The sequence below is a fragment of the Oryx dammah genome, unplaced genomic scaffold, assembly GCF_014754425.2.
Source record: "Oryx dammah isolate SB20612 unplaced genomic scaffold, SCBI_Odam_1.1 HiC_scaffold_29, whole genome shotgun sequence".
Classification (NCBI taxonomy): Eukaryota; Metazoa; Chordata; class Mammalia; order Artiodactyla; family Bovidae; genus Oryx; species Oryx dammah.
In genome coordinates this window covers 269307-293366 of record NW_024070213.1, presented here as the reverse complement: position 1 = coordinate 293366, position 24060 = coordinate 269307, and the positions used below count along the sequence as shown (strand labels likewise).

Here is a 24060-nt window from a genome sequence, read left to right as displayed (position 1 = left end):
TCCCAGCCCGCCGGCCCGCCCGGCCGCGCCGTGCGCCTGCGCGCCCTCGCCCCGCCCCGGGAGGGCGTGGCCCGGAGCAGCGCGCCCTCATTGGGCCTCGCCCCGGGTGGGAGGAGCCCGGAGAGGCGCACCCTTATTGGGCCGCGCTCCAGGGAGCGAGGCTCCGCTTCTCCCCGCCCCCAGGCGGTGACAGCGACGGCGGCTCCGGCTCGCAGGCCCGCTCGGCCCGGGTGGGAGCGCGCCCGCGGCCGCGGCGCCCTCGCAGGGCGTGGGGGCTCGGGTCCTGCCCCGGGCGCTCTCAATCTCGGGTCCGCGCGGCTCCCAGGGTCTCCCCGCCCGCGCTGTCAGCCCGGAGGAAGACTGGAAGGCGCAGCCCTGCGCACGGGCCTCCGGGACTGGGAGGGGCCCTGGGACGTCCCGGACGCTGCCATCCTGGCAAGGGAGGGGGCCCAGTCAGGCCTGCCCTTGGGGGTTCCCTGCCTGAGGAGGGCTCTGGCCCCACTCGGGAGCCCGGTCTCAGTGAGGCGAAACGCTTAACATCAGTTCAGTTCAGTCGCTCAGTCGTGTCCGACTCTTTGCGACCCCATGAATCACAGCGCGCCAGGCCTCTCGGTCCATCACCATCTCCCGGGGTTCACTCAGACTCACGTCCATCGAGTCGGTGATGCCATCCAGCCATCTCATCCTCGGTCGTCCCCTTCTCCTCCTGCCCCCAATCCCTCCCAGCATCAGAGTCTTTTCCAATGAGTCAACTCTTCGCATGAAGTGGCCAAAGTACTGGAGTTTCAGCTTTAGCATCATTCTTTCCGAAGAAATCCCAGGGCTGATCTCCTTCAGAACAGCGCGCCGCACACCCTGCTGTGAAAAGCAGGGAGCAGGCTGCCCTGCTAAGGGTCCCAGCAGTGCCGCCCACCCTCCGCCCCCGCATGCCACACAGAGGGGCAGGAGGGACTCAGAGTCCCGGGCAGACACTAGGAGAGGCGCCACGCGGTGGGGGGAGCCTCGGGGCTGCCGCTGACACGCTGGGACGGGGAGCTCGTTTCTGGATGAGTGTGGCGCTTTAAGAACCTGTGAAGGAGGAGACTGCTGACGGTCCTGCCGACCCCACCCCACCCCCCATCGCAGGCGGGAGCCTCGACAACCCAAGCCAGAGAGGGCTGAAAGAGAAGACCACTGGGCCCCCCGTCCTGCCCCGGGCACAGGCCCTGTCACAACCTCTTCTGCTGCTGTTGAGTACTGGGATGAGAACCCCTCCTTTCTGCCCCAGCTGTCTGAAGGTGGTTTTTCTCACTTCTATCCCAAAAGGTCCTGGCCACCATACTGCCACGCCACTGAGCTCTTGCATGGGCAGGCAGTGTACCTGGCAAGGCCTCTGGCCTGGCCCCTGAGCCCAGGACAGGCTCTCCTGCAGAGACGGTGGGGACCCTGCCCCTTATATTCCCCCACCCTCCGGCCCTGTTGCAAGGAGCCCACTCCCTGAGCCGTCTCAGAGGCACTTTAGGGCCAAGGGTAGGGTTAGGGTCACTTCCAGAGCATGATACCCCTGCTCAGCTTTCTTGCTAGCACCCTGTACCTGTCCCCCTCTGGGGGCTTCCCCCCTTCCTGAGGGTCTGCGCCTCCCCACCCGCAGCAGGCACAACTTCTCGTTTTGGGGGCCCTTGGCTCCCTTTCCGTCCTTTCACCCGCACCTAGCGTGGCTCCAGTGCCCGTCACCCTGCCAACACCCTTGCCCCACCTGCCCAACTGTTCTCACTGTACCCAGCTGGCAAATCCCAGCCATGCACAGTCCTGCCCACCCATCTCCTCCAGGCCTGTAGCAGCAGCTGGCGCAGACTAGCCCCGCACAGTGACACCCCGGCCCCAGCCACAGGTCACTGCTCTCCCTACCGCCCAGCTAGCCCGCGTCTGGCCAGCGCGCTTCACTCTGCAGTTTCCTCAAACCTCTGGTGCCCCCTCCAGTGTCTCAGAGATGGCCCTGCTGGCCTCCTTCACAGAGAAAACAGACCTGCATCACCCCAAGTCTGGCCCTCACCCCCCGCCGTCCCCCCCCCCGCCACAGTTACACAGAGGCTCTGCCCTTCCTGCCCCCTACCCACCTCTGGCTGTTTGCTGTTGGTGCCCCTGCCTCATCTTTCCCTCTCTAGGATCCTCACCATCAGGATCAAACTCAGTCTTTCCCACCTTAAGACACTCAAGCAAAACCTCACTAGACGCGTCTACGCAGCCAAAGCCGCCCTGGCTTTTCCTGCCCCATGCCAAACTCTCCAAAGCATGCCTCCACGGCCGCCAGCATGCCGCCTCCTGCGGTTCCCTGGGCTGCGTCTTGTTTGTCTCCATGGCCAAGCAGTGCTCGGGTGGCCAGGCTGTCATCCCCAGAAGTGGCTCTGCACTGAACACCATGGGGGAAGCCTGTGGGTTTCCCCTGGGGAAGCGGCACATGCAGTTACAGATGACAAGCGCCAGGGGCTGTGCCACGCAGAGGCAGTGGGATCACAGGGGTCTCTGACCCAGTCTGCAGCCGTGGGGTGAAATAAGCTCCCAGGCTGCACCCTGATGCCAGAGGACACCCTGCCCAGGGGCTGTGGGGGAAACAGGACCCCAGGCCTTCAAGGGAAGCAAGTGTTTTGAGAGGAAGAATGCAGACAGACACTGCTGAGGCTTTCCTCCACCTGATGTAGAGACTGGGAATTTTTATTTCTTTTTCCTTTATTTAGTAAAAAAAAAAAAAAAATTGGGGACTTCGGTGGTGGTGCAGTAGATAAGAAGCCACCTGCTAAAGCAGGGGATACAGGTTCGATCCCCAGTCTGTGAATATTCCACACGTGGAGGAGCAACTAAGCCCACGCGCCACACTACTGAGCCCGAGTGCCACAGTGATGAGGCCGCCGAGCCGGGAGCCCATGCTCCGCAACCAGAGAGACCACCTCAGGAAAGAGGAGCCTCGGCTGCCAGCTAGAGAAAGCCAGTGTGCAGCCACAAAGACCCGGAGCAGCCGAAAGCAATGAGTAAATCGAGAAGCTTTTAAAAAATAAGTAAAGTACATTTAAGAAATTAAGAAAAAATTGGGGGCCACACCACACAGCTTGTGGGATCTTAGTTCCCCAAGCAGGGATCAAACCCACACCCCTGGCACTGGAAGCGTGGAGTCTTAAGCACTGGCCCACCAGGGGACACAGCAATTCTCCTTTGTTGGTGGGCGAGGGATGTGGTCACTTGTGTTTTGGAAGGGTGGTCCTGGCAGCACAGAGCACAGCGCGCTGCAGGGGGTGGGGGGGCTGGCCCGCCCCAGGGCCTCTGCCTGTCCCCCTCCCGCTCCAGGCTCTGTCCCGCTCCCTCTGCACCGTCTGAGAGTGATGCCCAGCACACTCCCACCTCCCACAGACGTGCCAGTTCCCAAACTCCCCAGATGGTGCTCCAGTTCTGTCTTCTCTTCAGCCCCCGGCCCGGGACACTGGAGGCCAGCCAGACATTCCTGCCCGCAGGTCCCCCAGGTAGCTAACCCCTCCCCCACTCTCCCCTCGTCTGCCCCCTACCCCTGCTCTGCGTCTCTGACCCATCCACCCACCCACCGCATCCTTCCTGCCAGTGCTTCAGACCGACTTCCCTGCTGAAGCCCACTTTTCTAACATAAATGTGATCACATCACCCACCCTCCTTCTGGTAAAAATAAACAAATAGAAACAAGAACACCTGCTGATGCTTCCTTACCTGCCTCAGGACAGAAACCGAGCTTTTTCCCGTGGCAGGTGGCCACCACTTGTTAGTCTATTCATCCGGCTAGTGTTTGTTGAGCTCCCATGGCCTGTGCAGAAGGAGGCAGGGAGAGTGATCAGGACACTTATGATGACCTCACAGCGTGAGCAAGATTGGGGTGGGAAGACAGAAGAGGAAACACGGACACAGATGCACGGGCGATCAAAAATGTCTGGGGCATGATGGGATAACCGTCCCCGCTCAGACGGACAAAGGGCTGAGGAACCCTGGCACCAAGGGCATCATCAGCTGGCAGCGCGACAGACTTGTGGAGAGCAGTTTGGCTCCACCTGTCAACACAAACACGGGCTCACCTTTAGCCAGAATCCCCATGCCTGCAAATAGATCCCGTAGGGACACATCCTTGAGCTCACGAAGCAGGGTGCTTGCTCTTGGAAAGCCTGGAAATCACCTGATTGTCCCCCAGTGAAGGATCAGTGAAGTCCCAGGCACCTCCTTGTCGGCGTGGGCTCAGGCATGGGAAAGAGTGGCAGTCTCTCTGCTTGTTGTCGTTGCTGTTCAGCTGCTAAGTTGTGCCTGCCTTTTGTGACCTCATGGACTGTAACACGCCAGGCTCCTCTGTCGCCCACTCTCTCCAGGAGTTTGTAAAGATTCATGTCCATCAAGGCTGTGCTGCTGTGTAAACATCTCATCCTCTGTTGTCCCCTTCTCCTCCAGTCTTCAATATTTCTCAGGATCAGGGTCTTTTGCAGCAAGTCAGGTCTTCGCATCAGGTGGCCACAGTGCTGGAGCTTCAGGTGAAGCTCCAGGGTTCTAGATGTTTCTGCGTGCCTATGGATGTGTGTGCATATATAAGGCACACACAGAGGACACTCCCCAAAAAAACCGCACATATGAGAAAGTAAAACAACAGCACCCATCCTGGCCTGGAAAAGGAATCCACAGTGGGTGGCAGTTAAGAGTCCTTACCTATTTAAATTCCTTGCAGAAACCATTTAATATTTCAGTAATGGGAAGAAATGTGTGAAAGTCTCGCAGTCGTGTCCGACCCCCTGGACTATATGGCCCACCGAATTCTCCAGGCCAGAATACTGGAGTGGGTAGCCCTTCTCTTCTCCGGGGGATCTTCCCAACCCAGGGATCGAGCCCAGGTCTCCCACGTTGTAGGCGGATTCTTTATACTGTCGGAGTCACCGGGGAAGCCCACTGGGGGCGTGGGTGGAGATTTCAGGAAGAGAGCTGCTGGGCGCTCTATTGAGGAGGGCATCTCAGAATCTCCTCTGGCCTGGCCTCCGCCTCTCACTCGCTCAGAAATTTGGGCGCAAGCCCCAGGGCGGTGGGCGGGATCCACCCTGCGACCACACCCCGCAGCACCCTCTCCTTCACCCTGCACAGTTCGGCCCCTCCAGGCCCAGGGACGGGGTCTCCCATCGGAAGGTGGCGGAGGCGAGGCTGGCTCTCGGGGTCCCCGGCCCGCCGCCCCGTCTCCAGAAGCGGCCCCAGTAGGGGTCCGGTGGGGAGGGGCGGGGCCCCGCCCAGCCGGCGCGTCCGGCTCCGCCCCCCCCCCCCCCCGGAGACTATTTAGCCCGGGAGGTGCTGGGGCCTGGCACCTGCACGACTCTGGGCACAAAGTGACGGAGGAGGCGCCCGCAGCACCTGCCGGGGACTCTCCCGCCCGCTGCCTGTCGGAGACCCTCGCCAACTGACCGACCGGCTCCAGTCTACGCCCCGAGGTGCCCGCGGAAGCATTGCGGGCCTGGGGCCGCCCCCCACACCTGCCCTGCTCGCCGCCCCCTCCGGCGCCGCCCGCATGGCCCGGCTCCTGACGGTCACCCTCGGTTGCATCAGCCTCCTCTACCTACAGCTCCCACACGCGCTGTCCCTGGGCCTGGCCCGGAGCCGACCGCCCACGCGACACAGGTGAGCAGGTCTCAGACCACCCTGGCTGCCGGGGCAGGAAATCAGATGCTCCGGAAGGCCCCACCCCGCCGCCGCCCCAGGACCGCGAACTGGGGGAAACCCGCTTCGACTGCTAGGGCTCACCTGCTAAATCCAGCCCCAGGCCCTGGGCACCCCCCGCAGGGCAGACGGCTCCTTTTTCTTTGCTTGCCCTTCTAAGGCATGCCCATTGCCCCACTGGCAGAGCAGACCCCTCAGAAGGAGGGTGAGCTGTGGGAGGGGAGGTTAAGGGGCTTCCCACACCTGCCCACCTTCCCCCACCCCAAGGGAAGGGAGTAACTTAGTCCTGAGGAGAGTAGAGTAGCCCAGGGAGGTCAGGCAGCTGCTTGCCCGGCCCTTGAATGGGCTACTGAGATGGCTGAGGGCCAGAACCCCAGCCCTGAGCTCAGTGGGCTTCCCCTGGCCTGCTGGCCCATGGCGTGGGGTCTGTGGGCTTCCCCTGGCCGTGCTCCAGCCTGGGGGGTGGGGTGGGGTGGGCTTCCCCTGGCCTGCTGGCCAGTGACTTGGGGGCTGTGGGCTTCCCCTGGCCATGTTCCCGGCTGTGGAAAGCTGTGGGCTTCCCTGAAAGGCTGGACCGCTGGGTTCACTTCCTCCATCTCCCTGTGCAGGGAGCCCCCAGCCCGGACACCTGCCAGTGGCCCGCAGCCTCAGCGCCCTGCAGCCCTTCCTGCGGTCTGGAAGCTGCACCAGGCCCTCCAGCCCAAGAAGAGTGCCAGCCTGGCCCCTGCCAGGGGTCCGCCTCTCCGCAACGGCCCCCGCCGACACTCGGGTCCCCGCAGGCCTGGAGCCCAGCTCCTGCGTGTGGGCTGTGCGCTGGGTACCTGCCAGGTGCAGAACCTCAGCCATCGCCTGTGGCAGCTCGTTGGGTCGGCCCGCCCCCGGGACTCGGTCCCTGTGGACCCCAGCAGCCCCCACAGCTATGGCTGAGCCGGGGGGCAGGCCTGTCCCAGCTGGGATGCTGCACCCCATCCCCAGGGCTGCAGCTGAGCCCCCAGCCCAGAGCGCCTGCAGAGAGACGCCCTCAGAAGGGCAGTGCAGGCGCCGGCGAACACCCCTGCCGCACTCTCCCCCGCCACGTCCTGCAGCAACCAGCCTCCAATCGCTGTGGACTTAGAGGCCCACGTGGGGGCCCAGCGGGGTGATCAGCCAGGGGCTCTGCACTGAGAGAGGGTAACACTTGGGGGACGGGGCTGAGAGGAGGCGGCTGGCAACATTAGATGCCAGAACAGGGCACAGAGGAGAGGGTCTGCCCGAGGACACAGGGTAGACGTCAGGGACCTAAGCACACCAGGCCTCCTCTGAGCCGCGGGAGAGAGGGACTCTGGGTTGGCCACCCGTCCTGACATGGTAGGGTTAGGGCTGCGCTGTTCTGCTCCAGTTGGGTCCAGGGTAGCAACAGAGACCTCTGCCTGCACTCCCTGAGGGCAGCTGGGGAGAGGGTGCAGGGGTCCTGGAGCTAGGCAGAGCGCCCTTCCCACCCCCCAGAGCAGGGTGGGAGTGGGGTGGGCGTGGCAGTTCTCCCAGAATTGCCTGGGAGAACCTTAGCTCCAGGTGCGTAGGGGTGGCCGACCAAGCGTCAGGGCTCCGCAGGCCAGAGGGGCTCCCTGACCCCCCTGCCCAGCGCAGGGACCCAGTGGGACCAGGCCCAGCTATCAGTGGACAAGTCAGCCAGAGGCGGAGTCTGGAGTGGGCAGGTTGGCGGCTGGGGGAGGAGTTACACGCTGGGAGCTAGAGCCTTCTGTCTGGGTGCCCGGGTCTAGGGGCTCAGAAGGGCGATCTCCCTGATTCAGCAGACCTTTCATGCAGCACTTAATTTGTCGACGTTTGCCATGTCACCCTTTCAGCCGCTGAGTGACGGGAGCACCACCTTCACCCCAGCTCCCACCCAGGCAGCAGGGCCGGGCCTGCGGGCACCGCAGTGCCCACCCACAGATCCTGAACTGGGCGCCCCACGGGTGGGCGCTCCCCATCCTCGTGCTGACTCCTCTGGCTACTGGTTCCCCTCCCCTCCACCGGGCCACGGGAGGTCAGCCCGGGCTGGTCCCTGCCCGGCTGGGGGGTGGACGGAGGGCAGCCACAGCAGCTTGGATGCCGTGCGGAGGCTGGAATAGGCGCTTGCCGGGGCTGGAGAGGCCTGTGGTCACTGAGGGGTGTTGGAAGAGCGGGCAGGAAGAGTGGGCCATGAGGGCCAGACGGGCTCCGGGATGAGGAAGAGGAGGCCCCAGGAAGGCCAGGTCAGGGAGTTAGGAGCTCAGCTGGGCAAAACTCGCCGCAGCCCCGGCCCTGGGGCAAAGTCCCCGCGGTGCAGAGCCGGATGCTCGCTGGGAGGGGGCACGGCCCCACAAGGCGCCGGAGGCGCCACCGCCTGCCAGGTGGCTCCCAGGGCCGTGGTGCCCGGCGCACCCCCCCCAGGTGCTCCCTGAGCCTTGGGCCGTTTTCCTTGGGTCGCCTGTCCTGGTCACAGCATCACACTGGTGCCCACATGGCCTCCAAGCTCCAGACCATGTCCCGGCCGCCTGTACGACCGCCTGCTTCGAGACCTGGGGGACGCCCGCTGGAACCCCACCCACCTCCTCCCGCTGCTCCCGCTCCGGCCAGAGCCTCTCGGTCCTGTCCAGTCTTAACCAGACCCGCCAGCCGGCCCTTTGTTCCTTCCCTCGGTCCAAGCGACCAACCTGCTTTGGGGTGATGGGTCCAGTCTCCCCCCTGGCGTCCCCTCTCCATCCCTGAAGCAAATATTTGCGGAGCACTTGTAGAAACCGTGAATGAAACATCAGCCCCCACCCAGAGACTGACACGTCCGTGGAGGAGCGGAGGAAACTGACCTCAGGAGCACAGAGAGCAAGGGATGCCTGGCCGTGGAGTGCTGGAGGCGCTGCGGCTCACAGGGCTGAGAGCACTCCGCCGTTTTAAACGGGGGGCCAAGCACCCCCAGCTGACTCTCAGGAGGGCAGGAGGAGCCGCATGGAGAACCCCTGGTCCCCTGCCCTCTCCTGGCCCAGACTGCACCCTGGCCTCAGCCTTCTCCGATGACACCATCATCAGCTCCAGGCCATGAGGTCCCCGTGCGGTCCTGCTGTGTGTCCTGCAGGGCCTGGCCCTCGCGTGACCCGGGCTGTGAGTCCATCTCTGCCCTGACTGAAGATGGAGTCTCAGCCCCAGAGCCTGACAAAGATCCCCTGAGCCTCTCTGAGCCATGAGCCTCGCCCAGTGTTAGCAAGAATCCCCCCCCCCCCCCACCCCCGACAGAATCCTGTCAAGGCGGTTCAGCAAGGCTGCCCCCACCCTTGACGTCTCTTCTGGGAATTTCCCCTCCCCAGTCCCCCACCCCCACCCCAGGGCTGTGAAACCCCAGCTGACCTTGCTGTGTTCCAGCGGACCATCTGAACATCCCTCCCATCTCACAATCATGAATGAAGTCTTCATCCCTTCTGAACGAGTGTCAAAGTGCACTTCCCCGGAGCTCTCATGGTTAAGGACCCTGACAGAGAACCAAGACCCCACGAACCATCGAGCACCTCGCCGGGGCACTGCAACTGCTGAGCCCTGCAGCCAAGACCCCGCTTGGCCAAATAAATAAATATTATTTTTAAAATGTCAAAAATGTCAAAATAGCTTTTACTGAAATAAGCCCCGTCCCGCCCCACTCCCAGGTGCCCGGGGAAGACAGGGAGCTGGGAGGGGCAGTGTCCTGGAGGAGTTTAAAGCTCCTGGCCGGGGTGGGAGTCTGGCGACCTCAACCTCCCCCTCCCGGGCAGGTTAGTTGCTGCAGGGACGTAGAGGTTGGCTGGGGGCGGGGGGAGGGGGGTGCTATGCTGACACATTAACTCTCAGAGGCCAGCAGGAGGGTGGATGGTCACTCATTACCGAGGGCCAAGGCCAAGGGGCTGGGTGGTGTCCGGTCACTTATGTAACCTGTGGGCATATATACGGGCACGCGGGCCCATGGAGCTGTGCCTCTCTCAGGATGAAGGTGGCTGCGGTGAGTACCCCCAGCCCACACAGACCACGCGCTCAGGGAAAGTGGGGCAACCCCATGCCCCGCGCCCAGCGGGTTTCTGCCGGCCCACTCATCTGGGTCAAAGGGCTCCCTCCCCGCCGTGGTCTATCTAGGGCAGAGGTCACGGGCCCAAACGCTGGGTTCCCTGCGGACCCGCGTCCTGAGAAGGAGACCCCGGTGTGGGTGCTGTGTAGCCACGGCCAAGCATCACCCTCGGAGCAGACATCCCCAGCATCCGCTCAGCAGATAAGGACTCGGGGCCAGAAGTCTTGACTCGGGCTCGCCAAGGCCACGCGCCGGTGCCCTGGGGTGCCCACCGCCTCTCTGCCGCTCCACATCGAACAGTCCCGGCCCCCATGGGGTGTCCTCCCTTCCTCTTGGAGCTGACTTCCTGGTGAAATGGGTTCACCCCCCTCCCCACCCTACCAGGACCCAGACCCTCCCCTGGTCTCCCAGCCTGATATGGAGCCAGAAGCAGCCAAAGACAAGGGCAGCTTCCGAAACTACACGGTGAGGACCGCTCCCCCGGCCCCACCTCTCCTGCCCTGTCCCCTCACACAGCTCCAGGGGCCACCCTGTCCACACCTTGGGGCCTGGGAGAGGCAGGCAGTGGCCCCCTGGGTGTCGAGGGCAGGGGTTGGTGAGCGGCGTGGCTGACCCTCTGGCTTGCAGTCTGGCCCACTCCTGGACCGTGTCTTCGCCACCTACAAGCTTATGCACACGTGGCAGACAGTGGACTTCGTCAGAAGGAAGGTAGGTGGCCGACTCCTAAACGAAGCCCCTGGAGGGGGCTGACCCTGGAGGCTGACCCTGGGACCACACTGACCTCTCCCTTCCTGGCCCAGCATGCCCAGTTCGGGGGCTTCTCCTATAAGAGGATGACTATCATGGAGGCTGTGGATATGCTGGACGGGCTGGTGGATGAGTCGGACCCCGACGTGGACTTCCCTAACTCCTTCCATGCCTTCCAGACGGCCGAGGGCATCCGGAAGGCCCATCCAGACAAGGGTGTGCTCCCCACCTGCCCTGACGGGTGCTGGGGAAGGAGGGGTGGTCTGGCCCTCTCCCAGTAGGCCCTGTGTACCCCCACAGCCCCAGAACTGTGCCTCTGCCCCGGCCCCTGCACCCCACTAGCCTGTCCTATCCCTCCCTCTCCTTCAGACTGGTTCCACCTCGTCGGGCTCCTTCACGACCTGGGGAAGGTCCTGGCTCTGGCAGGGGAGCCCCAGGTGAGGAGAGGGGTGGAGGGCGGTCAGCAGGGCAGGGCCTGGGGCAGTCTCCGCTCCAGGCTCTGGACACCCACTTGGAGGGCAGGCCAGCTACGTCCACCCACAGCTGCCCACCCATCCGTCCCCAGTGGGCAGTGGTCGGAGACACCTTCCCAGTCGGCTGCCGCCCCCAGGCCTCTGTGGTCTTCCGTGACTGCACCTTCCAGGCCAACCCTGACCTCCAGCACCCCCTGTACAGGTGCGGCTCCCTTGCCCTCCCTCGCCGTGGTCCTCCTCCCTCCTCCCCCTTCCGGGGTCCTGCTCCTGAGCCCCTCACCTTCCGTCCCCCCCTGCAGCACGGAGCTCGGCATGTACCAGCCTCACTGTGGGCTCGAGAACGTCCTCATGTCCTGGGGCCATGACGGTGAGGCCGGTTGGGGGCGGGGACGGCGGGGACCACCGGGAGCTGCCCCTCTGGGTGCCCGTGGTGACCCGCCCTCTCCCACAGAGTACATGTTCCGGATGATGAAGTTCAACAAATTCGCCCTCCCACCGGAGGTAGGAGGGGGGTGGGGACCGAGCCAAGGTCGAGCCCCGCACCGCCCTGCCCGCCGCGCCCCCCTGCCACGCCCCGCCTGCGGCCCACCAGCCCGGCCCGCCGCGCCCCCCGCCCCCGCCCCCCGCCCACCAGCCCACCAGCCCACCAGCCCACCAGCCCACCAGCCCACCAGCCCACCAGCCCACCAGCCCCGCCCGGACCGCCGTCCCCAGCCCCGCCCACCGCCCTCCAGCCCCGCCCCGCCCGCCCGCCGTCCCCCAAGCCCCGCCCCGCCGCCCCTCACCTCCAGCCCCGCCCGGCCCGCCCCCCCGCCAGCCCAGAGCCTGAGGCTTGGCTCCCCGCAGGCCTTCTACATCATCCGGTTCCACTCCTTTTACCCCTGGCACAAGTTCGGCGACTACCAGCAGCTGTGCAACGAGCAGGACCTGGCCATGCTGCCCTGGGTGCAGGAGTTCAAGTACGGTCACAGCCACGGTCGTGCCTGGGAGGGGGGGCGGCTCGGGGGGCTTCACGGGCCGGTACGGTCACGGTCACGGTCATGCCTGGGGAGGCGACTCGGGGGGCTTCATGGCCACCGTCCCTGTGCTGCAGCAAGTTCGACCTCTACACCAAGAGCTCCAGCCTGCCGGACGTAGCCGCGCTGCGGCCGTACTACCAGGGGCTCGTTGACAAGTACTGTCCTGGCGTCCTGTGCTGGTGACCGCCCGCCCAACCCCTCACCCGCTGAGTGTCCCGGGCGCAGCCACTGTCGGGAACACTGTCGACCAATGCAGCCCTTCCGGGGGACCCCACGGGCCCACCTGCACGGTGTGCCCGGTTGGCCCCTCTCCCTGCTGGCAATAAAGACCCTGAAGCAGCTTGTGATTCTGACTTGTGTCGAGACCGAGGCGTGTTGTGGTGGGGCACTCACTGGGGTACCGGTCTGGAGGTGGGGGACCCCTGCTCTGGGCTCAGTCTCCCTAAAGAAAACAAAAACATCTGCTGGCTAGAACACTACAGGAAACCCCGTGGTAAACGCACAGGCTAAGCGTGATGAACGCGACCCCCGAGGAGACCCCCAAGCGCAACCCTCTCCTTGGCCAAGTGTGCGCCCTCACGCGGCGGCTGCGGAAAGCTGCTCGTTTGTCTGGGGACTTCCTGTCAGGATTTTGCTGATTGCACCCTCTTGGGATCTTTTCATGTTTTCCTCGGTATTTCTTGCTAACTGATAACTGAGCGGAGGCTGAATCCGATTTAAGTTTGACTTAGGGGCCAGAGTGCTCTAGAAGTGAGGGCTTTCGGAGAACACCGCTGTCCTCAGCATGGTCAGCTGGCCCCGTGGTGGTCTCGGGTCTGAGAATGCCCTCCACCGGATAGAGACTCACCCCAGGGACCAGGCAGCTCCCCGCCCAATTTGGTTACTGTCTATGCAGGAAGGGGAAGTGAGAGCTCCCGCCTTTCTCTTAGTTTAATCAGTCTGTAAGAGCTGCTTCCGTAGCACCCTTTGAACACAATCAAGTTATCTGTTGTGTATCAAGGACACACAGATTCAGCGGATTTGTGCTTCCATGAGTTGTTATCCTTCCTGGTGCTCAGACAGGGCTGGGGAGGGGCTTTGCAGTGGGCTCCTGGGCCCTTCCGATGATCAAAATTGGTCTTTGGGATGGGATGTCTTTACATCCTGGGATGGGATGTTACATCCCGGTGTAACAGGATGCCCAGACTCTGTTAATTTCCTGTGTCTGCTGTAACAAACTACCATAAACTTGGTGACTTGTTGAAAACAAGTTTCTTCTCAAGTACTGGAAGGCAGAAGGCTGAGGTCACGGTGTCAGCAGCGCCTCTTCCAGGGCATCCGTTCCCAGGTGGCGGCCAGCACCCGCTGCTCGTGGCTGGCTGAGTCTTCTCCGCCTTCACACTGCTGCCTCCCCGTGTGCCGCTCCGCCCCCTCCATAAAGGCACTTGTGATGGCACTCAGTGGGCACCCAGATGATCCAGGACGACCTCATCATCTCAAGGTCCGTGATTATAGCCACAAGGTGCTTTTTCCAAGTGAGGCTATGCGCACACGTTTCACAGGTCGGATGTAGACCACTTTGCCGGCCGTTTATAGCTCACGGCAGGGGCTGCCATGGATGTGGAACTGGCCCTTTCTCCAGGAACTTTGGGAGTGGAAAAGTGGTATTTTAAACGCACGTTCTGCGGGCTGAAGACCCAATCACTTCTTGAACGTCCACGGGTTGTGACCGTGGAGGTGGCGCTGCCCGCTGCCTCCCTGCCCTGCTGCCCAGTGAGACCACCCCCCCCGTCCTGCTCAAAGCCCTCCTGAGCACCGCAGCCCTGCTGTGCCCTGGCAGCAGGAGAGGACTGGTCAAGCGTGGCCAGAGGCTTTGCCTGGGCCTTCCCTGGTTGCCCAGTGGTTGCAGGAGATGGGGTTCTGACCCCTGGTTGGGGGCACGTGCCACAGAACAAGTACACCGGTGCACTCGGGAGCCCGTGGGCTGAGCTGCAACTAGAGTCCCTGTGCCTTGGTTAAAGACCAAGGCACGGTTCAAAGAAGGTCCTGCATGCAGCCAAATAGTGAGCAAAGTCCACATATGACATACACACGCATGTGAGACCAGTCTGCCCAGGCCCTTCCCTACTCACTCCTCCTAGAGCCCTCCTGCCTGCTTGGGGCTCCCTTGCATGAGCCTCAGGCCCCCTTCCCAGCTGCAGCCCCTCCCAGACTGTGAACTCGGGCAGGGAGGTGCAGGGCACCAAGGGGGTCCTTTCCCTGGAGCGGCTTGTGAGGTGCGGGGGGCTCTGGAGGGGCAGGCCAAGGGCTCTGAGCCTGGACTGCATGTAGGCAGCGGGGCCTCTCTGCCTTCCTGAGAGTGGGGAGGAGGCAAGTCTCTGAGGAGGTGGGGGGTGGGGAGGAGACACAAGAACCTCGGAGCTGGGGGCGGGGGGTGCTATACTGACTGTCTGGGCCCAAAGTCATCACCCAAGGGGGACCTCCACGGTGCACAGCAGGGTGGCCACCTTCACCTGGGACCCTAGGTCCCCACGCCTCTGTGGCCCTGCAGAGTGTAACCTGGCTGCCGGGAGCCCCCACGGGAGATCCCACCCGTGACAAGGTCATGCGGAGGAGACCTGACCAGCAAGGCAGATCAGGACTCGAGGGACTCCCTGGACCTGCTCGAGCATCTACCCCAAACCAGAATCTGTCTGTCTACTGTTTACTATATTATGCCTTCCACCAACTCTTCTGACATTAACAGGGGGCTAGTCCCGACCACCTTTCTCTGGAGAAAATCAACTTAGGGCTCTAGTTGATAAGTCTCCTGGGCATAAAAAGAGTATTTCAATTAAACCCCCCCATTAACATTCTAGCTTGCTTGGCAGGTTTATCCAGACTCTTGCAACTACACATATGCTTGTTTACAACATCCCAATCATGACACAGAAAGCGAAAACATTCCAAAAATGTAGAGCCCTTCAAGGGGTTTTATTAAAAGTTTTATTAAAATAATATGGTAAAGGGTTTCATTGTTGAGCTAATACTTGCTGCCAAGTTCCCACATCCCTTATCCATTGTGTGCCTGGGCGTACAGATAGTGAAAACGTGGAAAAAGCAAGTAGTAGCCTTGACATTAACAACATCAGATTTTAAATTAATAAGTTCTTTGTTGTAATCCACTGAACCTTTGCCCCATAAAAATGTAACTCTGTACTTTAAGGGTGATACAGGCTGAAAAATTCAAGGAAAAATTAGTTTTCTGGTTGATCAACCTTTATCAAAAAGGGTCATAAAATGTCAACAGGCCTCTGGGCCAAAAGATAATGTACAAAAATAAGAGCCTTGTTTATAAAATGGTACACAGAAAAAAAACCTGGTTTTGGTAAAAGTTAAAACTGATAAAATGTTGAGCTGACTCTACATGACTCTACAACCTTCACTTTGCTCTATGTACAACTCAGGGTATAAAAACTCCCTTTAAAAATAAAGTTACGGGCCTTGCTCACCAAAGCTTGGTCTCCCCGGGTCATTCCTTCGCCAACGCCATTCATCCTGAAATTATCCCTAGACTCTGCTGAGGCTAGACCCCAACACCTGGCCATCTCCAAACAGGCCCCAGGGTTGGGAAGGGGGCCAGGGATCTCCTGGTCTAATCTACCCCGGGGTTGCCGGTCTTGCTGGGGGCCTCAGGGCACTGGGCAGCTGAGGAGCCCACAGAGGCAAGGCTTGGCTCTACCTCCAGACTGCACTGGCCAGGCTCCTCTGCCTGTGGGCATCTCCAGGCAAGAATGCAGGAATGGACTACCATTTCCTCCTCCGGGGGATCTTCCCGACCCAGGGATTGAACCTAAGTCTCCTGCATTCTCCTCCTGCATTGCAGGCAGATTATTTACTGCTGAGCCATTGAATTTCCCTTTAAACGAGCCAGTTGCTTCTAAGAGAGTGGTTGCAAGCAAGAGTCTTACAGGAATCTAGACTTTATTATCGGGCCTGTTTGGGGTTGAAAGTTGGGAACGCCTGCTGGTAATGGAGACCTGGTGGTTCGTGGCCTACAGGAGTGGGGCAGATAATCACGACCTCAGTTACTCTGGCCAGCCCTCGGGGGTGGCAAGCAGGTGCTAGAGGAAGGCCGCGGCTTCTACAGGCACCAATGGCCTAAGACAGGACAGCGGCGAGTCCAGCTCCCAAAACCCAGGGCCAAGCCTGGACCGGAAGAGACCGTTCTGTGACTTGCCCAGACCGTGGCCCCGAGGGCATGGTTGGCGGCTGCCCAGCTGCCCCGGAGACTCTGGGCTGTTGGGGACCATGAGGTCACTGCTGGTTTCACCTAGAGAGGTCACTGCCTTAAAAGGTCAGATTTACTCAAGAAGGTCTTTTTTTTTTTTTTTTTTTTTGCCTCACTGCATGTTTTGTGGGATCTTAGTTCTCCCCCCAGGCATCTAACCTGCACCCCCTGCAGTGGAAGCACAAAGTCTTAACCTCTAAGCCCCCATTCAAATAATATTAATGAGTAACTATTTAAAGAATTCCTTATTTAATTTCCAATGGTAAATACTGACAGATACAACACTCATAAACAAAAGTTCTTTGGGGTTCTCCGTAGCTTTTAAGAACGTGAGACCAGATGGCCTGGTGACTTCCTTTGGCAGAAACCCCCCAAAGCTGCCTCTGTGGGCTCCCTCGAGGCCGAAGTGGAAGCCCTGCTGTCAATACGGCCACCCCAGAGCCCAGAGTCACTGGCCACCCGCACGGGCACCGCCTGTGATGACAGCAGCCATCTGTCAGCACCAGGCCCCTGCGCACCTGGATTTGCTACCCTGCCCTGTGCCTCCTCCGGCACCGCCATCCCGTAACTCACCCGGCACGGCCTCTGACCGAAGCCAGAACGCGGAGGCTGGAGCCTGCAGGCCCCCAGACGCTCCACGACCCCAAATCGTCTGATGGAATGACGGCATCACCAGTCGAAGACCCAGCTGCAGTGTCGGCTTGGATGCGGGATGTGGGATGTGGTTGCGGAGGAAGCAGGGCTTCGCCCCAGAGGCATGGCGACGCCTCCTCCGAGCTGTGAGGCAGGCTGCACAGTGCTCTGAGGCTGGATGAGGAGGCGGGGGAAGGGGCGGCCATGAGGAAGAGGCGGCTGGCGCTTGGCTGAGGGGCCAGGAGGGCAACAAGCTCCTGGAGACCGTGGCCGTGCAGAAGTGCTGAGCAGGAGCCGGCTCCGTGGAAGATGGCAGTGCCCTCGCAGATGGGCCGAGGGCTCACAGGCCTCCAGATGGCGAGCGTGGGGAGGCCCTACCAGCCCCGCTCGTGACTGCAGCAGGAACAAGCACAACCGGTACTTTCCTTGCCATTCTGCAGACGTCTTTGGGTCACTAAATTCACTGTTCAGTGTGTGGGACGCAGTTTTGATTAGGGACTGCTGAGCCCAGGGGTGGGTGTCCGGCTGCAGCCTGGAGGTGGTGTGCGTGCAGGAAAGGACCAGCTGTGGGTGGCCCCACCTGCGGTGAGCACACGGTTCTGGTGAGAGGTACCATGGCTGCCTCTTTATCAGTGGGACGCAGTGTGGGTGCAGAGGCAGCGTGAATCAGGAAGACGGATTCATCAGGGGCCAGGGCACCAAGGAGGGGGTGTGGGAGCGCCTCCGCTGCAGGAAGGGCCTGCGTCTCCAGGAGTCAGTGTGGGGCTGGCGCAGCTCCTCCCCGCCCACCTCTCCTTTTGGAAGCCAAGACAGAGAGAAAATCGGTGCTTGCCCAGCAGCCCTAGGGCCCACGTTCTGGCCACACTTAGACTCTGCATTTGAAGCTGGAGGTCAGCCTGGGGTCCAGGCACTGGACATCCTCACCAGGCCAGGCTGCAGCAGGTTTTTGCCCTTGATCAGTCTTAGTAAGTTTATTCTTGGTAAAGGGACAGTCAAGAGAATGATGGGCTCCTTGCACTTGTATGTTTATTCACTTATGGGTGTTTTTGAATCCTGGAAAGATTGTGTTAGGTCAGGTGACTAAACAGTTAAAGAACAAATTAAATTTGTAAAGCAGTTAAGTATGTTAGGCATTTAAAATTTATAAATGGAACCCTTCAGAGTGACTGCTAAAACCTGCTCGATTTAAATAGAAGAGAGAAAGTGAAAGTACATGGCCCGAGACACTGTCATTCAGAAGACAACACAGTTTACCCTGAACAGCTCAGATCTGAACGGGCCCACTTACATGTGGACTTTAGTTCACTAAATACATATTACAGCACTACGCGACCCTTCACAGGTTGAATCTGTGGATGTGGAACCTCAGACATGGAGGGCAAACTCTAGGTTAGACTCGCATTTTTGACTGGTTAGGGTCAGTGTCTTTAACCACGGCATTGCTGAAGGGCCAACTGTACAACCAAACTGATCTACAGATTCCAGGCAATTTTTATGAAAATTCCAATGGCATTGATTTTCAGAAATAAAAGACATCTAAAATCTCAAGGGATTCCAAATAACCAAAAAATCTTGAAAAAGAAGAATAAAGCTGGAGGACTCATCCTTTCCAATTTCAAGTGAAAAATGAAAGTGAAGTCCCTCAGTCGTGCCCCACTCTTTGCAACCCCATGGATGGTAGCCTGCACCAAGCTCCTCCGTCCATGGGATTCTCCAGGCAAGAATACTGGAGTGGGGTGCCATTCCCTTCTCCAAGGGATCTTCCCAAACGAGGGCCTGAACCCGGGTCTCCTGCACTGCAGACAGATTCTTCACCGTCTGAGCCAGCAGCGGAGCCCTATTAGGCAAAAGCAAAGATCCCCTGGAGGAGGAAATGGCCCCCACTCCAGCACTCTTGCCTGGAGAATCCCACGGATGGAGGAGCCTGGCAGGCTACAGTCCACAGGGTCGCAGAGAATTGGACACAACTGAGCGACTTCACTTTTCTTATGCAAATTAAAATCACAGTTGAGATAGTGTTTGTATTTCTTACCCACCAGGATGGCTTTTATTAATGAAGGGAGAATACTAAGCATCAGTGACACTGTGAAGAAACTGGAGCTCTGGTACATCGCTGGGGGAAAGGCGCAGCTTCTGTGATAAAGGTCGGGTGCTTCCTCAACATGTGAATCCCCATGTGTTTCTGCAACCCCATTTCCAGGTATACAGCCTAAGGGCTGAACGCAGGGACTCACCAGATGCTTGGGCACATGTTCACAGCATTCCGCACAACCGCCAAAAGGTGAGAACGCCTCAAGGGTCTACCGAACGCGGCATAAACACACAGTGACATATTATTCGGCCACAAAAAAGAACGTCATTCTGCCACAGGCTACTCTATGGATCTATCTTGAAAATAGTATGCTAAGTCAAAGAAGCCAGACATGTAAGGGTACAAATTGTATGATTCTATTTATGTGATATTCCAGAATGGCTAACTCCATGAAGACAAAATATGGTCCACTGGAGAAGGAAATGGAAAACCACTTCAGCCTTCTTGCCTTGAGAACCCAATGAACGGTATGAAAAGGCAAAAAGATATGACACTGAAAAATGAACTCCCCAGGTCGGTAGGTGCCCAATATGCTACTGGAGAAGAGTAGAGAAAACTCCAGAAAGAATGAAAGGCTGAGCCAAAGCAAAAACAATGCCCAGTGTGGGTGTGACTGGTGATGGAAGCGAAGACTGATGCTGTACAGAGCAATGCTGATAGAAACCTGGAATGTCAGGTCCATAAATCAAGGCAAATTAGAAGCGGTCAAACAGGAGATGGCAAGAGTGAACATGGACATTCTAAGAATCAGTGAACTAAAATAGACCAGAAGGGAACATGTAATTAATTCAGATGACCATTATATTTACTACTGTGGGAAAGAATCCCTTAGAAGAATTGAATAGCCCTCATAGTCAACAACAAAAGAGTCGGAAATGCAGTACTTGGATGCAATCTCAAAAATGACAGAATGATCTCTGTTCATTTCCAAGGCAAACTGTTCATTATCACAGTAATCCAAGTCTATGCCCCAACCAGTAATGCTGAAGAAGCTGAAGTTGAACGGTTTTATGAAGACCTACAAGACCTTTTAGAACTAACACCCAAAAAAGATGTCTGTTTCATCATAGGGGATTGGAATGCAAATAGAGGAAGTCAAGAGATACAGGGAGTAACAGGCAAGTTTGGCCTTCAAGTACAGAATGAAACAGGACAAAGGCTACTAGAGTTCTGCCAAAAGAATGCACTGGTCATAGGAAACACCCTCTTTCAACAACACAAGAGAAGACTCTACACATGGACATGTGTAGATGCCAATAGATGGTCAATATCAAAATCAGATTGATTATATTCTTTGCAGCCAAAGATGGAGAAGTTCTATACAGTCAGCAAAGACAAGACCGGGAGCTGACTGCGGCTCAGACCATGAAGTCCTTATTGCCAAATTCAGACTGAAATTGAAGAAAGTAGGGAATACCGCTAGGCCATTCAGGTATGATGTAAATCAAATCCCTTATGATTATACAGTGGAAGTGACAAATAGGTTCAAGGGATTAGATCTGATACAGTGCCTGAAGAACTATGGATGCAGGTTTGTAACGTATAGGAGGCAGTGATCAAAACCATCCAGAAGAGAAAGAAATGCAAAAAGGCAAAATGATTCTCTGAGGAGGCCTTACAAGTAGCTGAGAAGAGATGTGAAAGGCAAAGGAGAAAATGAAAGATATACCCATCTGAATGCAGAGTTCCAAAGAGTACCAAGGAGAAATAAGAAAGTTTTCCTAAATGATCAAAGCAAAGAAATAGAGGAAAACAATAGAATGGGAAAGACTAGCGATCTCTTCAAGAAAATTAGAGATACCAAGGGAACATATCATGCAAAGATGGGCTCAATAAAGGACAGAAATGATATGGACCTAACAGAAGCAGAAGATATTAAGACGAGGTGGCAAGGATACACAGAACTGTATAAAAAAGATCTTCACGACCCAGATAACCACAGTGGTGTGATCACTCACCTAGAGCCAGCCATTCTGGAATGAGAAGTCAAGTGGGCCTTAGGAAGCATCACTACGAACAAAGCTAGTGGAGGTGATGGAATTTCAGCTGAGCTGTTTCAAATCCTGAAAGATGATGCTGTGAAAGTGCTGCACTCAACATGTCAGCACATTTGGAAAACTCAGCAGTGGCCACAGGACTGGAAAAGGTCAGTTTTCACTCCAATCCCAAAGAAAGGCAATGCTGAAGAGTGCTCAAACTATCACACAATTGCATTCATCTCACACGCTAGCAAAGTAATGCTCAAAATTCTCCAAGCTAGACTTCCAACAGTACATGAACTGAGATCTTCCAGATGTTCAAGGTGGATTTAGAAAAGGCAGAGGAATCAGAGATCAAATTGCCAACATATGTTGGATCATAGAAAAAGCAAAATAGTTCCAGAAAAACATCTACTTCTGCTTTATTGATGACAAAAAAGCCTTTGACTATGTGGATCACAGCAAACTGGAAAATTCTGAAAGAGATGGGAATACCAGACCACCTTACCAGCCTCCTGATAAATCAGTATGCAGGTCAAGAAGCAACAGTTAGAACAGGACATGGAACAACAGACTGGTTCCAAACTGGGAAAGGAGTACAGCAAGTCTGTATATTGTCACCCTGCTTACGTAACAAATGCAGATTACATCATGCGAAAAGTTGGGCTGGATGAACCACAAGCTGGCATCAAGATTGCAGGGAGAAATATCAGTAACCTCAGATAAGCAGATGACACTACCATTCTGGCAGAAAGCAAAGAGGAACTAAAGAGCCTCTTGATGAAAGTGAAAGAGGAGAGTGAAAAAGCTGGCTTAACATTCAATGTTCAAAAAACTAAGATCATGGCATCCATTCCCATCACTTCATGGCACATAGATGGGGAAACGATGGAAACAGTGAGAGACTTTATTATCCTCGGCTTTGAAATCACTGCAGATGGTGACTGCAGCCATGAAATTAAAAGATGCTCGCTCCTTGGAAGAAAAGCTGATAAACCTAGACAGTATATTATAAAGCAGAGATGTTACTTTGCCGCCAAAGGTCGTTATAGTCAAAGCTATGATTTTTCCAGTAGTCATGTATGGATGTGGGAGTTAGACCACAAAGAAAACAGCCCTAAAGAATTGATGCTTTTCAACTGGGGTGTTGAAGACTCTTGAGAGTCCAAGGGAGTCTGCAAGGAGTCAAACCAATCAATCCTAAGGGAAATCAGTCCTGAATATTCATTGGAAGGATGGATGCTGAAGCTGAAGCTCCAATCCTTTGGCCACCTGATGTGAAGAGCTGATTCATTAGAAAAGACCATGATGCTGGAAAAGAGAGAAGACAGGAGGAGAAAGGGTTGAAAGAGGATGAGATGGTTGGATGGCATCACCGGCTTGATGGACGAGTTTGAGCAGCCTCCAGGAGTTGGTGATGGACAGGGAAGCCTGGCGTGCTGCAGTCCACGAGGTCGCAAACAGTTGGATACAACTGAGCAACTGAACTGATGAAGGAAAAGGGCTTCCCATGTGGCTCAGACAGGAAAGAATCTGCTTGAAAGGCAGGAGATCTGAGTTCAATCCCTGGGTTGGGAAGATCCCCTGGAGAAGGGCATGGCAACCCACTCCAGTACTCTTGCTTGGAGAATCCCAGGGACAGAGGAGCCTGGCGGGCTACAGTACGTGGGGTCTCAAAGAGTCGGACACAACTGAGCGACTAACACTTTCACTCATGAGGACAAAAAGTAGACTAGTGTTTTTTTAGGTCATGGGAAGGAGAGGACAGAAGATGCCATCCTAGGAGAATGGGATTTCTTCTTGGGATGATAAAAGATTGACCATGGTGATGGATGTGCAAGCCTGTGAATCTCCTGAGAGCCACTGAATCCTTTAAGCAGGTGAACTGTATGGCCTGTGAACTGTATCTCAAAGCTGTCACGGAACGCGAAACAACCCCCGCAAACGAGATTCATACACTGAGCTTAGCAGCCTAAGAAAAGCAACACGTCTTTAAGTTGCAATATATGACAGTCTCCCCTCTATCCAAGGGGGATTGCTTCCAGGAGCCACCACAGGCATCAAGCTCCCTGACATAAATAAGATGGAGCAGTATTTTCATAAACCTACACTCACCCTCCCGCATACTCTAACTCATCTCTAGATTACTTACTTAATACCAGGAAGATGCTACGTAGACAGTTGCTGATTGTGCAGCAAATTCAAGCTTTCCCTTTTGGAACTTTCTGGAATGCTTTTATTTATTTTTTTTTCAATCTGAGCGAGAGTGAGTCCACAGACATGGAAGCTGAGGATATAGAGGGCTGAACACTCTGAAGCCAAGCTCACATATAGATCACTCCATCATGTCTGACAGGATCCAAAGGCTCAGGTTACAGGACCCCTTAACCCCACGAGACTGTGGGCACAGGCTGAGCGTGGGGCACCGTCTACTTGGGTCAGTTGGAGGGGGACCCAGTGACTTGCAGGGAGAGGCCGGGCACATGGGGGGCCGTGCAGAGGCCTGGGAGGTGACAGCGTGAGGGGCAGAGGCTGAGGACGGAGCCGGCGGCCTCCTACTGATGAGCCATGTCCAGACACCCGGCAGCAGCACCTTCAACGCCTGCTCCTAGGAGTGGTCGGAGGCACTGACTGCCGACCCTGCCCCTGGCCCAGGGCCTCTGCTCCTCCCTCCTCTCCCCACCCACACCCCATCTCTCTCAGCTGGAGGCTGGACAAGTTCCCTGAGAGGGCGTCCACACTGGCCCTGCCCACCTCGTCTCTCCTCCAATGCAGCCTAAGCGAGATGCAGCGTGCGGACCCTGCACTGCACCCGAGATGAGGAAGTGGGCGCAAGAGCGGGGGGGGGGGCAGAGTTCTGGCCAGCTCCCCAACCCTCACATGGCCCCAGGCCCCACATTGCAGCACTGATCTCAGAGCCTTGACATGCGAGCTGACAGGTCGGCCAGGCCATGCTGGACTGCGGCTCAGGCAGCACCAGGCCAGGCCGTCGTGTCCATTTTACAGATGGGAACATCGAGGACTAGACTGAGAAGGCACCCAGGAAGCCCGGTCAGTGATCAGCCGGACTGCAGTGGGCTGTGTCCACCATCGGAGGCAGAGAGGCTGACTGCCCTCAGGCTTCCCCGTGGGAAGGAAGCGGCAGGAACG

The 24060-nt window shown here is 57.5% G+C and overlaps 2 protein-coding genes across 3 annotated transcripts; both read left to right on the top strand.

The window, feature by feature from the left end:
- The first annotated feature begins 5369 nt into the window (after nt 1-5369).
- ADM2 (adrenomedullin 2) lies at nt 5370-7127 on the top strand. The gene is made up of 2 exons (XM_040233557.1): nt 5370-5634; nt 6282-7127. Exons 1-2 carry the CDS (start codon nt 5525-5527, stop codon nt 6598-6600), a joined length of 429 nt encoding a protein of 142 aa, XP_040089491.1. The 5' UTR covers nt 5370-5524; the 3' UTR covers nt 6601-7127.
- Nucleotides 7128-9550: 2423 nt separating this feature from the next.
- MIOX (myo-inositol oxygenase) lies at nt 9551-12299 on the top strand. Of its 2 annotated transcripts, none has more exons than XM_040233556.1 (10): nt 9551-9655; nt 10103-10183; nt 10346-10426; nt 10519-10681; nt 10835-10902; nt 11031-11140; nt 11238-11305; nt 11390-11439; nt 11830-11897; nt 12032-12299. In XM_040233556.1, exons 1-10 carry the CDS (start codon nt 9641-9643, stop codon nt 12138-12140), a joined length of 813 nt encoding a protein of 270 aa, XP_040089490.1. In that variant the 5' UTR covers nt 9551-9640; the 3' UTR covers nt 12141-12299. The 2 variants fall into 2 exon arrangements, with proteins under 2 accessions (XP_040089490.1, XP_040089489.1); XM_040233555.1 differs by having other exon boundaries at nt 9641-9655; nt 11785-11897.
- The last annotated feature ends 11761 nt before the right edge of the window (nt 12300-24060 follow it).

What these genes read in the sequence shown, in the direction of transcription:
- ADM2 (XM_040233557.1), top strand. Translation starts at nt 5,525, where the DNA reads ATGGCCCGGCTCCTGACGGTCACCCTCGGTTGCATCAGCCTCCTCTAC. An exon ending in CGACCGCCCACGCGACACAG is followed by an intron (nt 5,635 to 6,281) that starts GTGAGCAGGTCT and finishes CTCCCTGTGCAG; the next exon opens with GGAGCCCCCAGCCCGGACAC.
- MIOX (XM_040233555.1), top strand. An exon ending in GCAGCTTCCGAAACTACACG is followed by an intron (nt 10,184 to 10,345) that starts GTGAGGACCGCT and finishes TCTGGCTTGCAG; the next exon opens with TCTGGCCCACTCCTGGACCG. An exon ending in CATGTCCTGGGGCCATGACG is followed by an intron (nt 11,306 to 11,389) that starts GTGAGGCCGGTT and finishes CCTCTCCCACAG; the next exon opens with AGTACATGTTCCGGATGATG.